Source organism: Polypterus senegalus, chromosome 5 (assembly GCF_016835505.1).
Source record: "Polypterus senegalus isolate Bchr_013 chromosome 5, ASM1683550v1, whole genome shotgun sequence".
NCBI lineage: Eukaryota > Metazoa > Chordata > Cladistia > Polypteriformes > Polypteridae > Polypterus > Polypterus senegalus.
This window is the reverse complement of record NC_053158.1, coordinates 175212448-175234013: the sequence shown is the minus strand read 5'-3', so window position 1 is coordinate 175234013 and position 21566 is coordinate 175212448. Positions and strand designations below refer to the sequence as shown.

General features: G+C 35.4%; 1 protein-coding gene across 3 annotated transcripts in view; it reads left to right on the top strand.

The window, feature by feature from the left end:
- The window catches only part of scn5lab (sodium channel, voltage gated, type V-like, alpha b), a 719364-nt gene that overhangs the window by 651036 nt on the left and 46762 nt on the right, over window positions 1-21566 (top strand). For all 3 annotated transcript variants that reach the window (XM_039753644.1, XM_039753645.1, XM_039753646.1), the window contains exon 21: window positions 990-1112. In XM_039753644.1, the coding sequence (XP_039609578.1) occupies window positions 990-1112 (123 nt within the window). The remainder of the gene's footprint in view (window positions 1-989; window positions 1113-21566) is intronic.

Genomic DNA, 21566 nt, shown 5'->3' with positions numbered 1-21566 from the left:
GGACGCTTAGGGCACTGAGGCCTCTGCGAGCCCTATCCAAATTTGCAGGGATGAGGGTAAGGGTAACCTCTAAGAATCATGTGTTTTGACAAGATACTGTATGCACTGAACAATGCCTTCTCCAATGATTTCATCACAACTCTAAATTCACAGGGTTTATAATCTCCTAAGCAGTCTGCAAAGTAGCCCTCTCTCACTGGAAAAGTTTTTTCAGACTGTGAAGAGCTAATTGTGCCACATTGTTAGTGTCTTTTCTCTCCTGAGTAACAAGGCTTTGCTTTTTCAGCTTGGAGGGTCTTTCACTGCAACCATCTCCAGACAATGATTTCATGTGTTTTCTCAAGGACTGGACTGATGCTAAAAACAGCAGCCTGCCTAGTTTCAAAGATCTGATGCCTGACCTTTCAATTCAACAGCAAGGTTATGGTTGTTAACAGTCACTTAGTGGCATTTCCAAAGCTTCCTTGCTATCTATCTATCTATCTATCTATCTATCTATCTATCTATCTATCTATCTATCTATCTATCTATCTATCTATCTATCTATCTATCATTATGCGGATGTATTACATAAGTAGTAATGTGTAGCTTGAGATGCAGACCAGAGCAGCATCAATGCAGCAACAGCACTGGAATGCTTCTTTGTTTCTATTCCTCTGTTTTCCAACTTTAGACTTTATCAAGTGCTTCAATGAAGAGTGGATTTTTAGTTGAAATAAACTCCATTTCCCAGATTTACATGACAGGTTGAATAAAATTTAAAGAAGTATAACTAAAAATGCTTTTAGGTTTACTCAGTTGGGTGGGAAACGTGCCGCACCCTAAACCAAAAACTGAAAACAGAAATACTCTTCATGACTAACAGGCCTACTTTCTCTCTCCCAGGTTGAGGATTTGGTGCTTTCTGGTTTTTGGCCCCTGAACTTCAGAGTGAGTTTTGGAACTGTCGCTAACAGCTTGGACTCTTTTGCTTTTGTGTCTCCATATAGGTCTCTTTAATAAGCCTTGTAGCTAACGCCCTGCAATATCAGGACTTCTCTGCAATAAAATATCTTAGGACCCTCCGAGCTTTGAGACCATTAAGAGCCTTGTCACGCTTTGAAGGCATGCGGGTAAGAGCTTTTTCACAGGTCTCTCTCTCTCTTTCTATGATCCTCTTGTTTCATCTGCTCATTACTGGCATACAGAGACTGTAGCCTTCTGTTTTGTGAAATGGAGTTAAATCTAAATAAGTCTGCAAAACCCTTATTTTACATCTCACTCTCTCAGCCACAATCATAGTTTTACATTTCCCTGATAGAAGAAGATTTGAAAGCTTTTGCCATCCTCCCGGTTATCTTCAAACTTCTGTGCCTAGGCCGCTTTATTTATTTACATCTTTTCCCTTGAAAATGGAAAAATATTTAATTGCCTTATATTTTCTGTGAAAAAATGTTTTTAAATGGTTGCTCCTCTATGGACCTGCAATACGCATTACATTTTTACACTTAGTTTCTGATTCTTGCTATTTTCATTAAATTTCACATTTTTTCTGCAAAAAATTGAATCCTGATATCAGGAAACTGGGACATGACATTCCCTGAATGAGAAATGGTCCCTACACAGAATATTTCAGGTTTATGTTTTATATAACCATAGTCAATTTTAACGCCCTAGCAGTTTACCTGAACTGGGCTCTCCTAAACTCCTATTGGGCAATCTAATGCAAAGTATGCCAGAAATGTAACATAAACTGCAGTGTCTTACAAACAGAGGTTTGAGTATATACTATTTGCAGTTTACAACTGTTTTTAATGTTAATAGCCCTCAATCTTACTTATGGGAAGTGGTTATGTATATTTGTTGTATTTTCGTATTTATATGTAATATGATCAAAAGAATGTAACATTTTATTTTGTTATTTGTGGTCAGAGTCATAGTACTTATTAGTTATCCTAACACATTTATGCTAATTTTGTGAAAACCCTGTTTATTTTAGCTTGTAGTTTTTCCTTTTTAGTCTAGTTTACAATATACCATAATATGCCATATTAATCGGATTAACGTAAATGATAGAGGAGAAAATAATCAAATACTTAGATTTTTATGTAGTTTGATTTTGAATTCAAATGTCATTGAATTAAGAAAAAAGACACTCATTCCTTGTGAAAATGAGGCCACAATATTCTTGTACCATATATCTGACTTCCATTATGTGTTCCAGTGTTGCATTTCATAATGAAACTTACAGTTAACACTATACTTTAGTAAATGTTCAGTTGTAAAGGTAACATTAAAGCTGTAAAAATATATATTTTTAAATAATGTTATACCTTATGTTTAAAGGTTCTATTTAATACAACTAAACCGTTAATCATCGACTTTGGGAGTTCATTCACTAATTACTGATTTTAGGTAAATTCAGTTCATCTTAGTTGTCATTGAACTTGTGCACTGGTGTAAACACAATACAATACAATCTTGTTTTCTCAATCTCATAGTGTAACATCAGTAAAAATACAAGTACAAAAACACCAATCAAAGTGAATTATAAATGTTTTGGCAATAAACAACCGTATTGATAATATCGTCACATTTAGCAAAAGCAAACTATTATGGATATGTTACAGTATGCACTATTTGTTTTCATATCAAATGGCTAGGTTTGTCTTACCCCATCAGATTCACTGTAGTTTTTAATGTTAAACATCTGAAAATCACCTGACTGGCTACATAAAAACTTGGTATGGTATGTTTTCTACTCTCAGCAGTGAAGTTCTTCACAAGAAAAAAAAGAAGTCACAGCATATTACTTGTTCTTTATTCCTGCCTGTACTGTATATTTACACCAAAGGTGACATTCAAATACGGCTTGTAACATCAATAGTCCAGTATTCAAGACTAACCAACTATAGACTAATGAAACAGTTTCACACATTACAGGATTCTTTATATCTAAATACAATAAAGCTTATAGATGACACTTTAGATTTCACAAATTTAAATCTTGTATGTATACTCTCATACAGTGCATGGCGAATATAATAGTGATTATGTAGACAATAATAAACACACACCACAAACTCCAATTTGAACAACCCATGTAAAGAAAATAGATGCAGATTTGTGTCTTTAATATTATAATACTGCACTCATTTTTGTACTACATTTCAGCATTTAATTCCTCCATCTCAATTTCTCTGCAAACTTCAGATATTTTTGGTATATATTTATTGTAGTTGATTTTTACAAATAGCCAAGCATATGTTACTTACTCTAGAGTAACCTCAAGAGCAAATGTTGAAGTTCCTGAATCAGATAAGCAAGGAAAACTTATTCCTAATGAACACAAAGTGTTTACTCAAAATATTATGTATAAGAAAGTATTTTCTTCTTCCATATAACATTTTTTCAATAAAGAGTTATGCAAGCATGAAAATATACAACAAACATTTTAGCATACAATTTACATGTATACATAGAAACATGCAAGCATTCAAGTTATTTATAAAAGTTACTCATCCTTCTTTTGCCGTAACCACTGTGCATTCATCCAGTATTATAGCCTTCTTTGCACATATGGCATGACATGCTGTTACAGTTTAACTAAAGACTATCAGACACAATAAACATGGTATTTGTGCCATTATTCTTTGTATTATGATCTTAATTTGTGCTTAGTCTTACTTTTTATTTATGTCATATTTCTTTTTTGTTTCTATGTCATATTATAACAGCAACATTTATTTCAATAGGACAATTTCATACAAGGCCTTAAGGTCAAAGTGTTTTATGAAATGTAAAGAAGAACCTATTGCAAGAAAAAGAAATAGAAATAAATTAACATGAATAAATAATTGAAATATCTAAAGTAGTAATTAAAAAAAATCAGTTCACCCCTAAATAATATAGATATACAAAGTAATCAATTAAATTTAAAGAGTCCTTAATGGATATCTTTTTAACTCTTTCATGATTACAATGTAGTACTAGGGTGTTGTACCGTGTTAGCCATTATGAATGTTGAGAAAAGCCAAGCAAAATGACACCTTTTATTGGCTAACTAAAAAGATTACAATATGCAAGCTTTCAAGGCAACTCAGGCCCCTTCTTCAGGCAAGATTTTTGTGAGTGCATTTTTTATCAGTAACACAGAGATCTTATTACATTCACCTAACCACTTTATTACTAATCACATTGATAAGACTGAGTCTGAAATATGAAGCACCATATTATCAGCATAAATAGCTTTTTTTTGTTTAAGCTCATCCATTATGATCTCTTTGATTCTGGATTTTAACCAACAATAAGTACCAAAGGGCTGAAAAGCAATGAAGATAATGAGTCTGGTTTCAAATTCCAATTTATGGTAACTAGTCAAAATGTATAGTATTTATGTGAACCAAAGCAGTTTAATCCATGCAAATATATTGAAGTCAAGCACAAAATTGTATAATGCAGTAAATAAATAACCCATTCAATGTTTTCTACATCCTGACATAACAGAATCGCTGGAGACTCAGATGCTGTAGTTGAATATATTATATTAAATAATCATCCAAGTATTTGAAACTATATGTCTGCCTTTGATATATCTGGTTTTATCTTGGGTTGTTGTAAACATGAGCATTTCCTCTATTCTTTTAGCTAAAGCATCATCACAGATATTGACATGGTTATTCAGAAGAGAGACCGTAGGATGTACACTCAAGTAGAACAAACGCTTAAAACTTTGGAACACCTTGTCAAACACTCAAGGCATTTCTAAGAGAACAAATCATCTGATATATTTCACACAAAAATAAAAAGGAGACCGGAAGGACATTAGAGTTCATCTCAAAAATTGCTATAGTCAATCAAGGATATGTAAAATTACATAAAAAGACACTTTATAAAAAAAGGTTGTTTTTATTGACTACAAGAGAAACTAAGAAACTCATATACTAGTAATGCCATCATTATTGCAAAAGTGAAGAGCAATAAGATTTAAGCACAACATAAGCTTAAAGAAAAAGCTACCGAACAAAACCGTGTTACCAAAAGCAACAGTCTTTCTGGAACTATGAAATTTCACTGCATGTTTGGTCTCCTCTCCTTATGTAGTATATGTGACAGCATTGTGATCACAGAATGCTTCCAGCCAATTTGTTATTGCTGATGGCAACACTGTATTTGAAGCTTTGTTGTGTAGAGGGCTCACATTACACAATCCTGCTGTGAAGAAAAGACACTCTTACAGGCAGAAGCCCAATTAGTCACTTGCGCTGAAGGAGTTCTCTTTTGGATCATCTGACTATGATGGCTTCTCTGTATACCCTATGCAAGGGTGCAGCTCAGACTACATCCTGGGGAAGTTGCTGTCGAAGCGTAGTGAGCATTACTACACTTGCTGTGATTGTGTTTTTAGACACTTTAGTTGCGTAAATTTTTTTAATGCAATCTTTCAGGCAAATATAAAAATATTTCACGTATGATTGATGTAATAAAAATACAAGTTATTCCTCCTTTAAAGGTGTTACTTGTAGTATAAAAACACCTGGACCAGGCCATCAACGTAATTTAAATTCTTGGTGCTTCCTGGTGCTAATCAAGAAGGGGTCTCATACATGCAAAGATGAAACACAGTCAAATATGTAACTTTCAGATACTTTAACGTGAGGTGCACTGCTTATCCATGTGCTGGTGTCCCATCTAGGATTATTTTGTACCTGTAACCCTGTACTTCTGGAATAGCTGAGGGCTTGCTGCATGTTAATAATGGAAAAAGAGTGTTCAAAATGGATGCAGAGACTGATAGAAAGTAAGCAAGTGCATCATATTTCACCCATAGTTTACAGCTTGGCTTTTTCTTCTTGTATTTTGGAGATCAACACAATATTTGGCATAACATGCACACATTTGTGGACTGCCATGCCAGGTTCACCTTTTGTGTTATTTATTACATTCAAAATTACATTCTCTGAGTGGCAGGAATAAATAAGGGAAAGCAGCACTGTATGTTTTATGTCTGCATTTCAGTTATTTATGGCTGAGAAGTGCACAGGGAGAGCAAGTTTACATAAAATTCATGTACTTTTACAAAACTTTATGAATAAAGCTAATCTTAATTTTCTTTATTCTTCCAGAAAGACTCAGAATGATATAGATGACAGTTCATATAGTAACACATATTAATTAATGACATGTACCTGCTTTACACTGACAAACATTCACATTAAAGTGCATGCAACTATTATTTTATTATGGCCTCAAGTTACACATGCTTAAACTGCATATCAATTTACTATTTCTTTAATCAACCTGTAATAGGATGTGTATACTCAATGCATTGTTGAAATAGTTTTTTAATAATGATTTCTTTCATACTAGTGCATACTATCAAATGTGTACTACAAATAGAAGCAAATTAATTAAGAACAATAGTTCAGAACTGTCTATATCTGCCCCAATAAGAAGAATCCTTTGTCCTACCAGCATTTGTTTTCTCTTTTCTATCCAGTGTTCCAGAAATTTTGTAAAATGTAGATTATGATATCTCCTGAAAATTTTAAAATATAGCAGCAAATTCTGTAACAGACAATTTAAATTAATTGCATTTGCGTGTTTAAGTTCTTCCAGCATTTGCTTATTTCAGGTTTATTTGGAATCTTGGTAGAGAGGCCATATTCAATGCCAATTCTATGTAAGCCAGTGTTTCCCAACTACCGGTCCACAAATTGGTACCAATCTGAAGAATAATTTTGCCAGTAGAAGAAAATCAGTGAATTCTCAGGTTATGTTTTTTAGCCAATTTTCATATAACAATTCAAACAAAAATTACATCATATTTTGTTTTGTGAGTTAGATTTTAATGTGGCCTGAACACTTGAAACGCCAAGGGCAAGTACCCCAGCTATATTGTTAGTAAATCTAGATACTAGAATCTTTATTAAGAAACCAAACTTAAAAGAGAATACAGACACTTCCAACGCTAGTTGGAGAAATCATTATACAAAGTAAATACAGGGTGTGGCAGAAATAACTCCCACATTTCAAAGGGGATTGAAAAAAATGCTACGAGGTATCACCAAAACTTTTATTTCGCAAATGTAGATATAAAAAGTTTTTTACTTTAAGTTTTAAAATTATATCGTCCAAATGGTGGCCTTGACGGCTGATACACATTTGGAGCCGTTCTTGAAATTTTCCATCACTCTCACCAGCATGTTGGGCGAAATTCCTTCAGTTTCTTCTTGAATAGCCTCCTTTAGTTGGTCTAAGGACGAAGTTTGAAAACCTCCTGTTGCCTTTACTCTTTGAACCCACAGAAAAATCGTTTTCTGGTCTGGAACACTTTCATTAGCACGTAAACCGAACCACGTCCGAAACACCCTCTACATCGCAGCTACAGATTCACCATTTTTGAAAAAGCCTCCACTACAAAGCCTCGATGCTCACCCGACCACGGCATGGTGACGACTGAAAACTCTGTTATGCACCATACCTAACGGAACGCACCGCACCCCTCTACGTGCTTTGGGGACCCCACAGTGATTTTTCGAAAAGTGGGAGTTATTTCTGCTGCACCCTGTATGTTTATTGTATTTTCCACATGTCCAGTCTACAAAGATTTTCTCTTCTAGTACACAAGTCAAAAAGTTTGAAAAAACGCTGATGTAAGCCACAACAAGCCAGCATTATTTTGGACACCTTCTCAGAAAAGTATAGGCTGTGCTTTGTATCCAAGCACAGCCTTTATGCCTTTAAAACACAGATGGTGGGCTCCATCATTAAAAGTTAGCTCCTCAGATGTTTATGAGTTGGTCAGCAGTGTCATAAGCCATACTTTCAGCTGGGAGTTTCTGTTACTTATGGACAGATAACTTGCTATATCTTAAATGCAACTGCATTGACTAGGCTGTAATTTTTGCTAGGAAGCCAACTATTTCTTACAACTCCACATTCCAGACAAGTGCCAATGGAACTGCTCCTCAAAATTAAGCTGTTGTGCCTCCCACCAAGTCTCTGGGTCACAGCATTAAGTAATTCAAGCACAGAGCAGACCTGTAAATGTGCAGGAACAATATAACTTCTGTTTGTTAGCATTTTCAAGTAGGGTTCCAAAATGTTGCTTAATATATACGACAACAACTAACCAATCATTCATCGCACTAAGTCAACTAATTAGTGCTATCCCGCTGTGAGGTGCACCCAGTGCCAAATTTGAAAAATTGTAAGATAAGCCGTTGTTTTATTAAGATAAGGTGAGGTCTTTTTTGCAGAAATTTCATTAGTTAAGGAAGGAGTGAATGTATTTATTGATTGAAGGAAAGGGCAGTTAATATGTTTGAACCACCCATGTTTCAGCAGGCAATATGTGTTTATGTTTCTAGAAAAAAAGCAAGAAAACACATTTGCTATAGATATGTTTATCTTTATTAATTTAACTACACATAAACCTAAAGCTGCCAATTGCCAACTATTTTTGCAAAAGGTATTTAGTTGTAATATAATTCAAATAGTTTACAATTATGTTGCAAAGGTGTCTGTGTAGTCCTCTGAATGTAATAGCATAACATGAAATAAAACCATAATTTATGCAGATAAATAGCTGTATTTAGCTGCATTTGTAATTTAAATAGACATCATGAACAGTTTTCAGTTGTATGTCCTGTAGCTACATATGAACAGTTTGGAATTGTGCATGGATACCTAAATGCACATTGATTTAATTGTACGAACAGTTTACACACAAACTTGTTCTTCTAAGGTTTCAAGGATCGAGACAGCTGTGCTGTGATACACCATATTTTTAAAAGTTCCAGTTTTCTAATCTCTTGTTGGTAAAAAATAAGCTTCTGTAGCAAAATGTTAAGAGATGACAAAAAGGAATGTTATGCCTGAATGACAGTCCTTCCCTATTTTTTGTTTCTATTTAGAAAGTCTCAGCATCAGTTCAGTTTTTGTCCTTATCACTGCCTAGTTTCAAGTTATAGGTGGCGTTTATTCTCTTGCATAATCTGCTTATCACTGTTCCTAATATGTTTTTTCCTGTTAAGAAGATTTCATATCTTCACTTCAGTTATGCCAAATCATTTAGCAATCTAATATGATATCTCAATATGCTCTAGTTTTTCATGCTGCATTTTATCATTGGCCTTTTGTGCTTCCCATTTGTTCAATGTCTGATACAGACAACAATATGTATTCACTGCACATCTCTCAGTCTGCATATATACACTCTCTCTCTGACTAACACAGAAGTCTATAAATCTTGATAAACCCTTAATATTACTTTTTTGTTGTCTTTTCCTTTGGCTCCATCCCCACCTCCACACTGAACAATCTCAAGAAGTAAATAAACTGTAAATCCCATATTAATGTAGACCATTTTCTTTTCTTTATTTTCAGTCTTCAAAGTAATTTTACAGCTAATAGTGAGGAGAGCAAAGATGACTCATTATGAAAGATAAACAGCAGAAGGAAGAAAAAACATCTGAAGCAGAGATGTGCATGAATACCAGTTTGAATTTATAAATCCAGTTCACAAATTTTAAGAATTATGAAGCAAATAATTTAGAAATTAATCTGAAAATAAATCAATCTGCACCTTATAATAATTATTTGCCAGGTCCTTTTCCAGTATACATTTGTATTTAAAAGGAGAACAATTTAAGATCTGGATAAACACATGGAAACATTCCAAAGTGATTGATTGAGTAGTACTAAGTCTCCAGAAGCGGTAGTACCGAACACTTTACCAAAATATTTTCCTTTTCCTTTGTAGGCCGGTATCACTCATCTAAGCTATGTCTCTATAATGAGACAGAATGTTAGCTTAAAGTACTCCTGACGAAAATGTAACATTTAATATAAAAATTCATAAAATAATTTACAAAGACCAAAACACTTTTAAAATTGACTAATTTCATTATTATTTTAGAAGCAATTTTATAGTGTTGATAATTCATATGTTTTTTTCTTACTCTATGGCACATGCCTGTTCCATGTTAAAATGAAATAACATAGGCAGTAAGGGTTCCTTAATTATCCTTTCAACACTGAGCACAGTGACATTTGCATGTACCTCAGCTCTTGGGTTTCTAGTTTGATTTCATATCAGGGTTTTGGTCTTGTCATCTTCTCTTGTCTTTGTGGGCTTCCTTCAATAACCTCAGGTTGTTCCTGCTGTTCAGTGATATGCTGCCATATTTATTTCTCCACAGCATAGGGTGGGGTGAGGGTACAGAATACTGTATGTGCCATCATTTGTGCCTATCCTTCAATATAGCGGAGTTCTAACCAGCATGACTATTCCTATTGGGGTAAGCTCACCTAAACTGGATTAAGCAGATACTAAAATGGACAGATAATTCTTTCTTATCAATCTGAATTTTACGTTAGTTATGAAATATCATTCATTCTTGTTTCCTGATAGTTAAGACAATGGAAAAAAATGGGTAGAAAAAAAAATCATGAACTATTTATAGCTATCTGTATTTCTAAGTTAATTTGCAAGAAAGTATGGTTGTATCTTTATCTAACTTCCAAGTAGGGAGGTTAAACAAATATCAAACAAAAGTATTTTTTTGTCTTCATTAAACACATTGACCCAGCATTCATTGTCTTTATGTTGAAAAAAGGATATTATTGTTTAGTTACTATAACTTAACATTTTTTATACTGTTATATGAGTGCAGCAACTGAATTAATAAATAAAGTGCCAGAGATTTAGGGACATTACAGGTTTAGGACCAATGCTAAATTCAAAGTCACAAGCAAAACTATATTCCTATCAGAAAATTCTAACCAAAAGAATGCTCAAAAACAAGATTTTGTTGCTGTTTCCTTTATTTTTCAACAAGATTCTATTTAACGTATACATCCACCTTTTATAACATGGCTGTCATGATATCATAGGTAATAGGCAACCATGTAGCACCATAGTAATCCAAAACATAAAATGGTCGCACCCATGAAAACTAGCAACACAAAATTGCAGTGTCCATGAAAAATGATGAAATCTTTCATCTCAGCATTGTGACAGTTAAAATTTTGACTGACAGCAAGGAAAGCAAACACTTAATCCAATTTTTACAGTAAGGGGGACCAACATCAATTACAAGGCAGGAATAATGATACATTGAATTCTATCTTGCAAGACAGACTCACATGTGTATGGCTCGTTTATAGTTGGTAATTAACTTAACACCTGCAAGAGTTAGTCATGGATAAAAAGCAAAAACACTTGTGATTTACTAGTTAAAGAGTTAATGTTTAATTTACTAGTTAATGCACTAGTTAAGATACACTTTATTACTCCTGGCTCCATCCCTGTGCAAACATAAAATGGTTAATAATCAATTTGAAATTAGGGGAATTATTTCATTGTTCTTCCCTTTGTGGTTGTTTGGCTTGTGTTTTCTCCTTGTTACACAGTATTTACTAATGATAAGACAAATACACATGAAAGCAGTAGCCCGTCTACTTTATTAGTGATTATTTTTCATGTTCAGTAACTATTCATAAAGTTGTCATGGGAACAAAATTTATTTTAATGCATTCTTTATTTAATAAGGCATTAAAAAATTGATCTTTGTTTCCAAGCTAATTAGAGTCTTGTAATGCAATTTCTAATTGATTGTGAGCCTATTCTCTTATTTATCTTCTTTTTAACTCCCTTCTCACTACACTGCATCCACAGAACAGCTTTGGCTCTATTGTGGCACAATTAATACCTTTCTGTTCAGCTGACATTTTTGGCTCTGTCCTTTGATTGCATTTATTTCAGCAGAGTATATGAAGGTTTTTCTTAAAATCCTTTTTATATATTTAGTCTCAAGTACATTTTGGTTTGCCACATTTCCCTGGTTCACTGAAAATCTTAATTTTTCTCTTTATCTTTTAGTTTCATAATCAGTATTATTATTTTTTAACCCACAGATATCTACCATAAGAATAAAATAAACTTTCCTTTACAGTATTACAGTAAACCTGATTTTCTATGTTCTTGATCAGCAGTAAATAAACATGTATAGACCAAAAAGCTTGTTTTTGCACAAAGCAGTATTATTCAAATATGTGTAGTGTAAAATGCTGTGTACAGTATAAGTGTTTTGCAGTTTGAGTTGGGAGTCATTTTACTATCAGAATGTGTCTATAATCTTAATGGAATATACTACAGTCAGTGTATGCAGATAATATAATTTGATGTTCTGAGTAATTTGCATTTATCTTATCTAATTTGCATTTGTATAAGATAATCAATTCACTACTAAAATGTCAAATGCTTATCGTTGGCATAAATCATTCATTTTCCTTTTTCTAGTAGAAATGTACCCTTTTATCATAACTGCACTGAAGATGAAAATACAATTAACATATTATTACAAGTTTTATGCAGTCTTCACATCAAGCTAGATATCTTAACTTATTTTAATATTATGTAATTCATTATTTGAAAGATTTGGGTTTTTTTTAGGTTTTATCATCCTTTTGCTTAATAAACATAACATAATAACATAACATGACCCAATCAAATGAATGAAAAACACAAGACAGTCCATTAAACTAAGCGCTCAATTCCAACCCAACACACCACTAGACAGCTCCATCGAAAATGGCCCTTATAAACCAGGAAATAGAATGCATTTTTTAACTACAAACATTCAGATGCTCATTTGGATATAATGCAACTAAAACCCAGTTATATGCTAGTTAATACATTTCAGGCCGGAAAAAAGCTGATCTGTTTTGATTTAGTTACAAATAAAAATATTTTGACAATAAACTGTTTGAGAAGTGACTACTATTTTAAAAAGTTGGGTATAATCGATGATATGTCCCTTGCAGCACACAGGTAACTGACAAAATAAAGGAGATACTGCCAAATATTGGTTTAAAAGGGTTTGGATCACCATGAGCTCTTAGAAGAGCTTCAGTGTGACTTGGCATTGATACAGCAAGTGCCTGTAGTTGAACCACAGAGAGCCAATGCCATTCTATCCTTAGAGTTCCTGAGTGATGGTGGTGGAAACACAATCACAGACTTCTCTCCAAAATAATCCACAAATTGCTAATTTGGACTGAGATAATCATAGCATATTGGTTACTACAGTATTGTATTCATGGATTATTTGTTTTCTGTAGGTAAAGGCATAGCTGCCCTGAAAGATTACACAACCATCAGGATAATAATAATTCTCCAAAGAATTAACATACTTATTCACAGTTGCCTTTTATTTATATGCATTAGTGCACTTTTAGGTTTATACAAGGTTTAACCCAGCCTCAAGGGATGCAAACACAGCCACAGATGAGTACAATTACGTCAGTAAAGGCATCCGATGTTAAATTTTGCCAAATCAATATGCGGATAACAATACAAATTTCCATACCAGATCAGTCAAGCCCTGGGTTAACAACGACTGACACCAGTACTGTTAGCCAACAGGGTGTTAGCGGAAATTGGGCTACTGCTGTCTGTAGAAGAAGAGTGGGGAGACGTGTCCGCAGGCAGGAGGAGAGGAGGAAGGTATAGAGAAGGGAACTGAAGGTAGGATCTTTGAATGCTGGCAGTAAGGGGAGAGAGTTAGCAGATATGATGGAAAGAAGGAAGGTTGATCTATTGTGCGTGCAAGAGACTAAATGGAAGGGGAGTAAGGCCAGGTGGACTGGAGGTGGATTAAAATTGTTCTGTCATGGTGTGGATGGGAGGAAAAAAGGGGTAGGGGTTATTCTGAAGGAACAGTATGTCAAGAGTGTTTTGGAGATGAAAATAGTGTCAAACAGAGTAATGATTATGAAGCTGGAAATTGGTGGTGTGATGATGAATGTTGTCAGCGCATATGCCCCGCAAGTTGGGTGTGCGATGGATGAGAAAGAAGATTTCTGGAGTGAGTTGAATGAAGTGATGGACAGTGTAGCGAAGGGACAGAAAGTGGTGATTAAAACAGAGGAGACGAAGAGGTGATAGGTAGGTATTTTGACAAGGAGAGGAATAAAGAAGGTCAAATGATAGTGGATGGACATGGTTGTGTTTTAAGAAGAGTAAGGAACATAGGGTCACGTACAAGAGTGGAGGAAGATGCACACAGGTAGACTACATGCTATGCAAAAGAGTCAATCTGAAGGAGACTACAAAGTGGTGGCAGCGGAAAGTGTAGTTAAGCAGCATAGGATGGCGGACTGTAGGATGACGTTGGAGATCAAGAAGAGGAAGAGAGTGTGGCCAGAGCCAAGGATCAAATGGTGGAAGTTGAAAAAGGAAGACTGCAAGGTTGAGTTTAGCAGTGAAGATTTACCAGACAGTTGGACAACTACCGCAGATTTAGTAACGGTGGCAACAAGAAGGGTGCTTGGCGTGACATCTGGGAAGAGAAAGGAGGAAAAGGAAACCTGGTGGTGGAATGGGGAACTACAGGAGAGTATACAGAGGAAGAGGATGGCAAAGAAGAAGTGTGATAGTCAGAGAAATGCAGAAACTAGACAAGAGTACAAGGAGATAAGGCACAAAGTGAAGAGGGAGGTGGCGAAGGCTAAAGAAAAGACGTATTATGAGTTGTATGAGAGGTTTATTTAAGAATAATGGGGATGTGCAGGACTGTAGTAACTAAAGGGAGATAAAATTAATGAGCCACAGCATGAAGTTATGGGAAAGAGTAGTGGAAGCTAGGGTAAGAGATGAGGTGACGATTAGTGAGCAGCAGTTTGGCTTCATGCAAAAAAAGCACCACAGATGCGATGTTTGCTCTGAGGATGTTGATGGAGAACTTTAGAGAAGGCCAGAAGGAGATGCATTGCATTTTTGTGGACCTGGAGAAATCATATGACAGGGTGCCTCAAGAGTAGCTGTGGTATTGTATGAAGAAGTTGGGAGTGGCAGAGAAGTATGTAAGAGGATATGTACGAGGAAAGTGCGACAGTGATGAGGTCTGTGATAGGAGTGACGGATGCATTCAAGGTGGAGATGGGATTGCATCATGAATCGGCTCTGAGCCCTTTCTTATTTGCAGTGGTGATGGACAGGTTGACAAATGAGATTAGACAGGAGCCAGAGTGGACTATGATGTTTGCTGATGACACTGTGATCTGTAGCAAGAGTAGGGAGCAGGTTGAGTAGACCCTAGAGAGGTGGAGATATGCTCTAGAGAGGAGAGGAATTAAGATCAGTAGGAACAGGACAGAATACATGTGTGTAAATGAGAGGGAGGTCAGTGGAATGGTGAGGATGCAAGGAGTAGAGTTGGCAAAGGTGGATGAGCAGGGTGGAATGAGTGGAGAAGAGTGTAAGGAATAATTTGTGACAGACGGGTATCAGCAAGAGTGAAAGGGAAGGTCTACAGGACGGTAGTGACACCAGCTATGTTATATGGGTTGGAGACGGTGGCACTGACCAGAAAGCAGGAGACAGAGCTATAGGTAGCAAAGTTAAAGATGCTAAGATTTGCACTGGGTGTGATGAGGATAGATAGAATTAGGAAGTAAATTAAAGGGTCAGTTCCAGTTGAACGGTTGAGAGAGAGGCAAGATTGTGTTGGTTTGGACATGTGCAGAGGAGAGATGCTGAGTATATTGGGAAAAGGATGTTAAAGATAGAGCTGCCAGGTAAAAGGAAAAGAGGAAGGCCTAACAGAAGGTTTATGGATGTGGTGAGAGAGGACATGCAGGTGATGGGTGTAGCAGAACAAGATGCAGAGGACAGAAAGATATGGAAGAAGATGATCTGCTGTGGTGACCACTAACGGGAGCAGCTGAAAGAAGAAGAAGATGCACTACCATCTGAATAGATTGTTCTTGGTAAAAACCTCCACCTCCTGCCGATGACAGACACCTGATCCAGAGTCAACAGACTACTTTGACTTACATCAGTGTGCTGATGTAAGGTCAAGGTCAACTAGTTAGAACTTTTCCACTACTAATGATTACTTACCCTTATAGTTACTGTATGTACAGCAGCACTGTTATTCCAACACCATAATGTTCTCAAGCATTGAAAGTGTTACACTCTCACCCTTTTAAATTTAATATTCCCTCAGAAAATGGCCATTTTAGTCACCTTTTCAACTGAAACAAGGTATTTTTCCTTACTTTTTTAGCTTGTCCCCCACATAGTGTAGAGCTGCAGTGTAGACTCACTCACAACCTAATTTGATTTTCTGTTGCTTGACTAGTTAGCAGCTATCTACTGTACAGGGTCTCTGCATCCTAACAGACTTGCGTTTCAGACATTATTAAGCTGTTTTAAACGTGCATTTCCGTCATTGTCTATAATAAAGTCTTTTAATTTATCCTATTAAAGAACTCACCTAATTTAATAATCAGATTTATTAAGAATATATTCATTTGAAAATATTGAAAGTTAATATATAAAATAAAAAATAACCCAAATTAACCTATAATTAGTTTAATTAAGCTGATTAGACAGTGAAGGCTGTATTATAGAATGTGAATTATGGAAGAACAGCCCTGAAGGCCTGCATCTATCTATCTGTATAATGTGACCCATTTATAGGTTCAACAATGACAAAACGTGCTTTCAACAAAAAGAGCATAGATAACTTTTTAAGTTACACAATTGATAATATAAATTTACAGCACATTTAAATGAATGCATAATATGAATGGCTACCCACAACTAAAAACTGGCTTCCTTGCCAGAATGAAATTCACATTTAAGTCTTTAATTATCCAATTGTTATCTCTTATTAGAAAACCAGCAAATAGCAATTAAAATAATTTGAAAGGATGAAATGTCAAAGGATTCTTAAGTACTTTGGGATGAAATAAAATGGTATGGGATGAAATTCCTCAAGCCATTTGGGATGCTTACACATTACTTTTTGTTTTTCATGAAATTAGAAAAATACCTATCATTACCAGCAATCATCTTAACCATGCTCATGTAGTAGATATCCTAGAAAAATATTCAAAGCACCTCACTGTACCCTCTGTACTTTGCCAAACTGAGTGCATATATGTTATGTGCATATAAACAGGTTCACAATGCAAAGGATGATTATTTTCTATTAATATTGAAACTATATGTATGTATAATGAATTCCTTTACACATAAAAAATATACTCTAACATAAAACCAACCAGACTGACTTAGCAGTATTATTACACTTAAGCTTGAATAACTGTATTTTATACATAGATGAATTTTCACACTTTCAGTTCATAAGTTAGATGACCAGTGTCTTCATTCATTAAAACAAGTACTATGGAACAGGACAATACATTATTGTTCCTTTTTAGCCAAAAGCATGAAACAAACTCCAGTGAAATTATATTTTTACATAAATCTTATACTTTGTTTCTGTTGGCATACTTAATGAAATTCCTGCAATTTTTCTCTTCATGAACAAATTTCAGCTTTCTGCTTTATAGTATTCTTTTTAACCATGTTTTCAAATCTAAGTACAGTATACGTATGATGAACTGTTTTATTCTTATCTACATAATTTGGTTTTTTTTCTTCATAAAAATGTCTTAGGAAATACAGGATTATATTTTCAAAACACATGAAAAATGCATTTTCATATTTTTTATTCTCTTACTCAGACCAGAGATCAAGATGAATGCTCATAGATCACTGGCTGTTCCTGAGAATTATGTATAGTCTTAAAACTGATTAAATGTTATGTGGATGAGATCAAACCAACATCCTGAAATGTATTTTTTATGGATAAACTATTTGCATAATTGTGTTACAAAATATTATAAATATAAACTTTGTATTCTTTAATGCAGGAATATTTTATTAAATAAAATAAATGTCATTTGTTGCCTTTTTTAACTATGTGAAGTAGAGACACAATGTAGTTACTACTAACCCACATTACTTGGAAGAGTTGCTGAATAAGGAGATTGAACTGGATGATAAGATTCATGTGAGGTAATGTAAAGACCTAGCTATAGATTCTTGAAAGAAGGGGTCATATAAGGAAGACAAGGATGTACTGGGCCTGAGTTGATGTGTATCCAAAATGTTGTTGAGACCTGAAGAAAGGTTCTGTCAGATCAGGAAAACAAATATGTTGTGGAAAGGTAAAGAAGGCCATAAAGAAGGATCAGGCGATACAGAGAGTTCCAGAGAAATAGTTCATAGATCAGAGCCAGTTTGATTTAGTGCCAAAGATATAAATAATGGCTGTAATCTGTTTTTTGAGGCAAAACAAAAAGATGATCTCAAGGTAAGGAAAGCTGCATTACACATTTGTTGATCTGGGAAAAGCCTTACACAGGATGATGCAAATTGTAGTGAAGTAGGCATTGATAACTTTAGATCTAAGTTACAAATTCACCTTTTCCAGAATCACCAAACATCCAACTTCAATCACATACTTGTAAATGAAGAGTAGATTCATGCCCCACCTATTTCACTCCAAAAGGAAAGGAGCCCACTGTCAATAACACACAGATATGTGGATTATAAAAGGACACTTAAATCACACATCGGATCTCAATGAATGAAATATTCAAGTGGAAAATCCTTCCTGAGTAATACTGTGTAATTCATTAAAAACAAAATGATGTAACAACAGTCAATGGAAACCAAAACGACCAACCCATTGAGGGCTAGATTCAACATTATACCCAAAATGAAAATCAAAAACTGAAATCATTGGCTGATCCAACTCATAATGTGACTCAGTAGTGTGTATGGCTCCCTCATGCTTGTATGCACTCTCAACACCGTTGTGGGTTGCTCCTGATGAGACGGTGGATGGTGTCCTGGGGGATCTTCTTTCAGACCTCAGTCAGGGCCTCAATGAGATCCTGGACATTCTGTGGCACTACCTAGCAGTGTTGGATGCAGCAATACATAACATCCCAGAGGTTCTCAATTTTATTCAGGTCTGGAAAGTGCGCAGGCCAGTCAATGACATCAATGCCTTTGTCATCCAGGAGATGCCTACACACCCTGGCCACATGAAGCCTGGCATTGTCCTGCACCAGAAGGAACTCGGAGGCCCACTGCCCCACCTTAAGGTCTAACAATGGCTCTGAGGATTTCATCCAAATACCTAACAATAGTAAGGGTACCAGTGCCTAGCACATGGAGGTCAGTGCAAACTTCCAAGGATATTCCTTCCTAGACCATCACTGACCCATTGCCAAATCAGTCATTTTGGATGATGCTGTCTGCTGCATAACGTTCACCACAGAGTCTCCAGACTCTTTCACAACTGTCACATGTGCTCAGTGTGAACCTGCTTTCATCTGTGAAAAGAATGGGACGCCAACAGCAAAGCTGTCAATCATGGTATTCTCTGGCAAATGCCAATCGAGCTGCACGGTGATGGGCTATGATCACAGGTCCCACTAGAAGGCATTGGGCCCTCGTGTCAACTTCATGAAATCTGTTCTGACAGTTTGGTCAGAAACATGCACACCAGTAACCAGCTGGAGTCACTTTGTAGGGTTCCGGCAGTGCTCCTCCTGTTACTACTTGCACAAAGGAACAGATGCCAGTTCTGCTGCTGGGTTAATGCCCTTCTATGGTCCTGTCCAGCTCTCCTTGTGTAACAGTCCATCTACCAATATCTCCTCAATGCTTTTGAGACTTTGCTGGGAGACACAGCAAGCCTTTTTGCAACAGCACATATGGATGTGCCATCCTTAAGGAGCTGGACTACCTGTGCAATCTGAAACGGCTAAATTTAGCACCTCATGCTATCAGTGCTGACAAGGATGCTAGCAAAATGCAAAACTAGAAAGGGATCGGTAAGGAAGGATAAGGAGAGAGCAATTATCTGTGGCCACCACCTGCAAAACCATTCCCTTTTTGTGGATTTTCTTGCTACTGCCCGTCCAATTAACATGTTGTCACTTTCATTTGCACCAAAGCAGGTGAAGTTCATTCACAATCACTTATGCTTCCTAACTGGACAGATTGATATCCCTGAGGCTTAGTTTACTTGGTGTTAGAGTGTGATGATTAAGAGTTCCCTTAATTTTTTGAGCAGTGTACAAGAACTACTTGTATGCCCAGAGTCACAATACAACCCAACACAGTATCTTCAAAAAATCAATACATGAACCATGAACAAGTTTGGTTATTAATCAGTATATTTTACTTTAGTAAGTTAAAAATGGCTGCATTTGCCCTCTAACATGGATCACTTAAATATAGCAATTAATAAGTTGCTGCCAGATTTCCATGTATGAAGTACAGTTTAGAAACCTGTTTAAACACTCATAATTCTCCAACATGTTCTCAAAATAAACAGATTTGATTTTTGCTGATTAAACCATCATATATGTTACTCATATTACCTAACTCAGATCTTCAACTATATGTACTGTATGTTGAAGGAAATTTTTGTAGTGGTGCTATGCTGAAGTCTGTAGGTGTTCAGTTAGGGTAAGGGAGATAATTTGTTACTGTGTGGTATTTGTGAGTTAAACATGATGCTATACTTATTGGCACAAATGTATATTTCTTAATTTTCTTGTAAACCTGAACTTATTTTAAATTAATAGCATTTTAAATTAGTTTCAACTAAAATTTCACCACCATGATGCACTTGTCTTGCAATATTACCAGAACCAACCAAATGTGCTTTGAATTTTCATCGTTGCCTTGAATCCATAGTATATTTCTAGAAACTTTAGTATCTTGGAAAATCTAGGATGAGAATCCATATTGAAAGCCAACCAGAGAAACACAAAACACTTAAAGTTATTTAAATGAATATACATACTGTGATTTCTGGTAAACTTTTTCCAAGAGTGACATCATAGGCTGGTGACACAATGATCCTGCATTAAAGATATTTTACACTTCAATTAATCATTTGTTCTGTTTCATCATAAACATTCTTACACTCTGTATAAATAAATTTAAAATGTCATTTTTGTGTGGTGCTATTTGTGCAGTGTAGTGTTTGTCATTGTTTTAGCATTTTCATGGATGTGCTGAAAAATGTGTGTAAATGTACAATTTAAAGTATATATAGGACAATTTGAAAATGTTGATGGTATTTTAACTGTTTATCAGCTAACATGCAGTGATGGAATGTAAATATGACACAAATGAGCTGTGTTAATATAAAATATAACTCAGCATAAGATAAAAAAAGTATTTTGTTCCTGTACCTGTTTTTTCTATTACAGAATTATGGAATACTGGAACCCACTTTAGCAGCATTGGGAAGTAAGCAGGAACCAACTCTAAAGGAGACATCAGTCCACCATAGGACACATTAACCCACACAAATTCATACTAGTCCAGTAGATTGACTTTCATATATGTCTTTGAGATGTGGGAGGGACCTTGGAAAGTGAACATGAAAATTCTGAGCAGTTTATAACCATGCTTTATAACCTTAATTAAGACTTAAAGAACCCATTGTTAAGGTCTGGTTGCATAAGAGTAAATGAGTAATAGATGCATTTTAGCAGTACCTAAACTAAAGTGTTAGCTATATTCTGAAAAATATAGATCACACAGGAGGGTCTCAATGTAGACATCAGTTAATTCATTGTTCACTTAAGCAAAGTAAATATGAAAAACCCACTAATGCAAGCACATTCTATGTGTTGTGTGTGGTATCTAAAATTGATCAATTATTACCAAGGTAGATTGCTGTTCTTAGGTT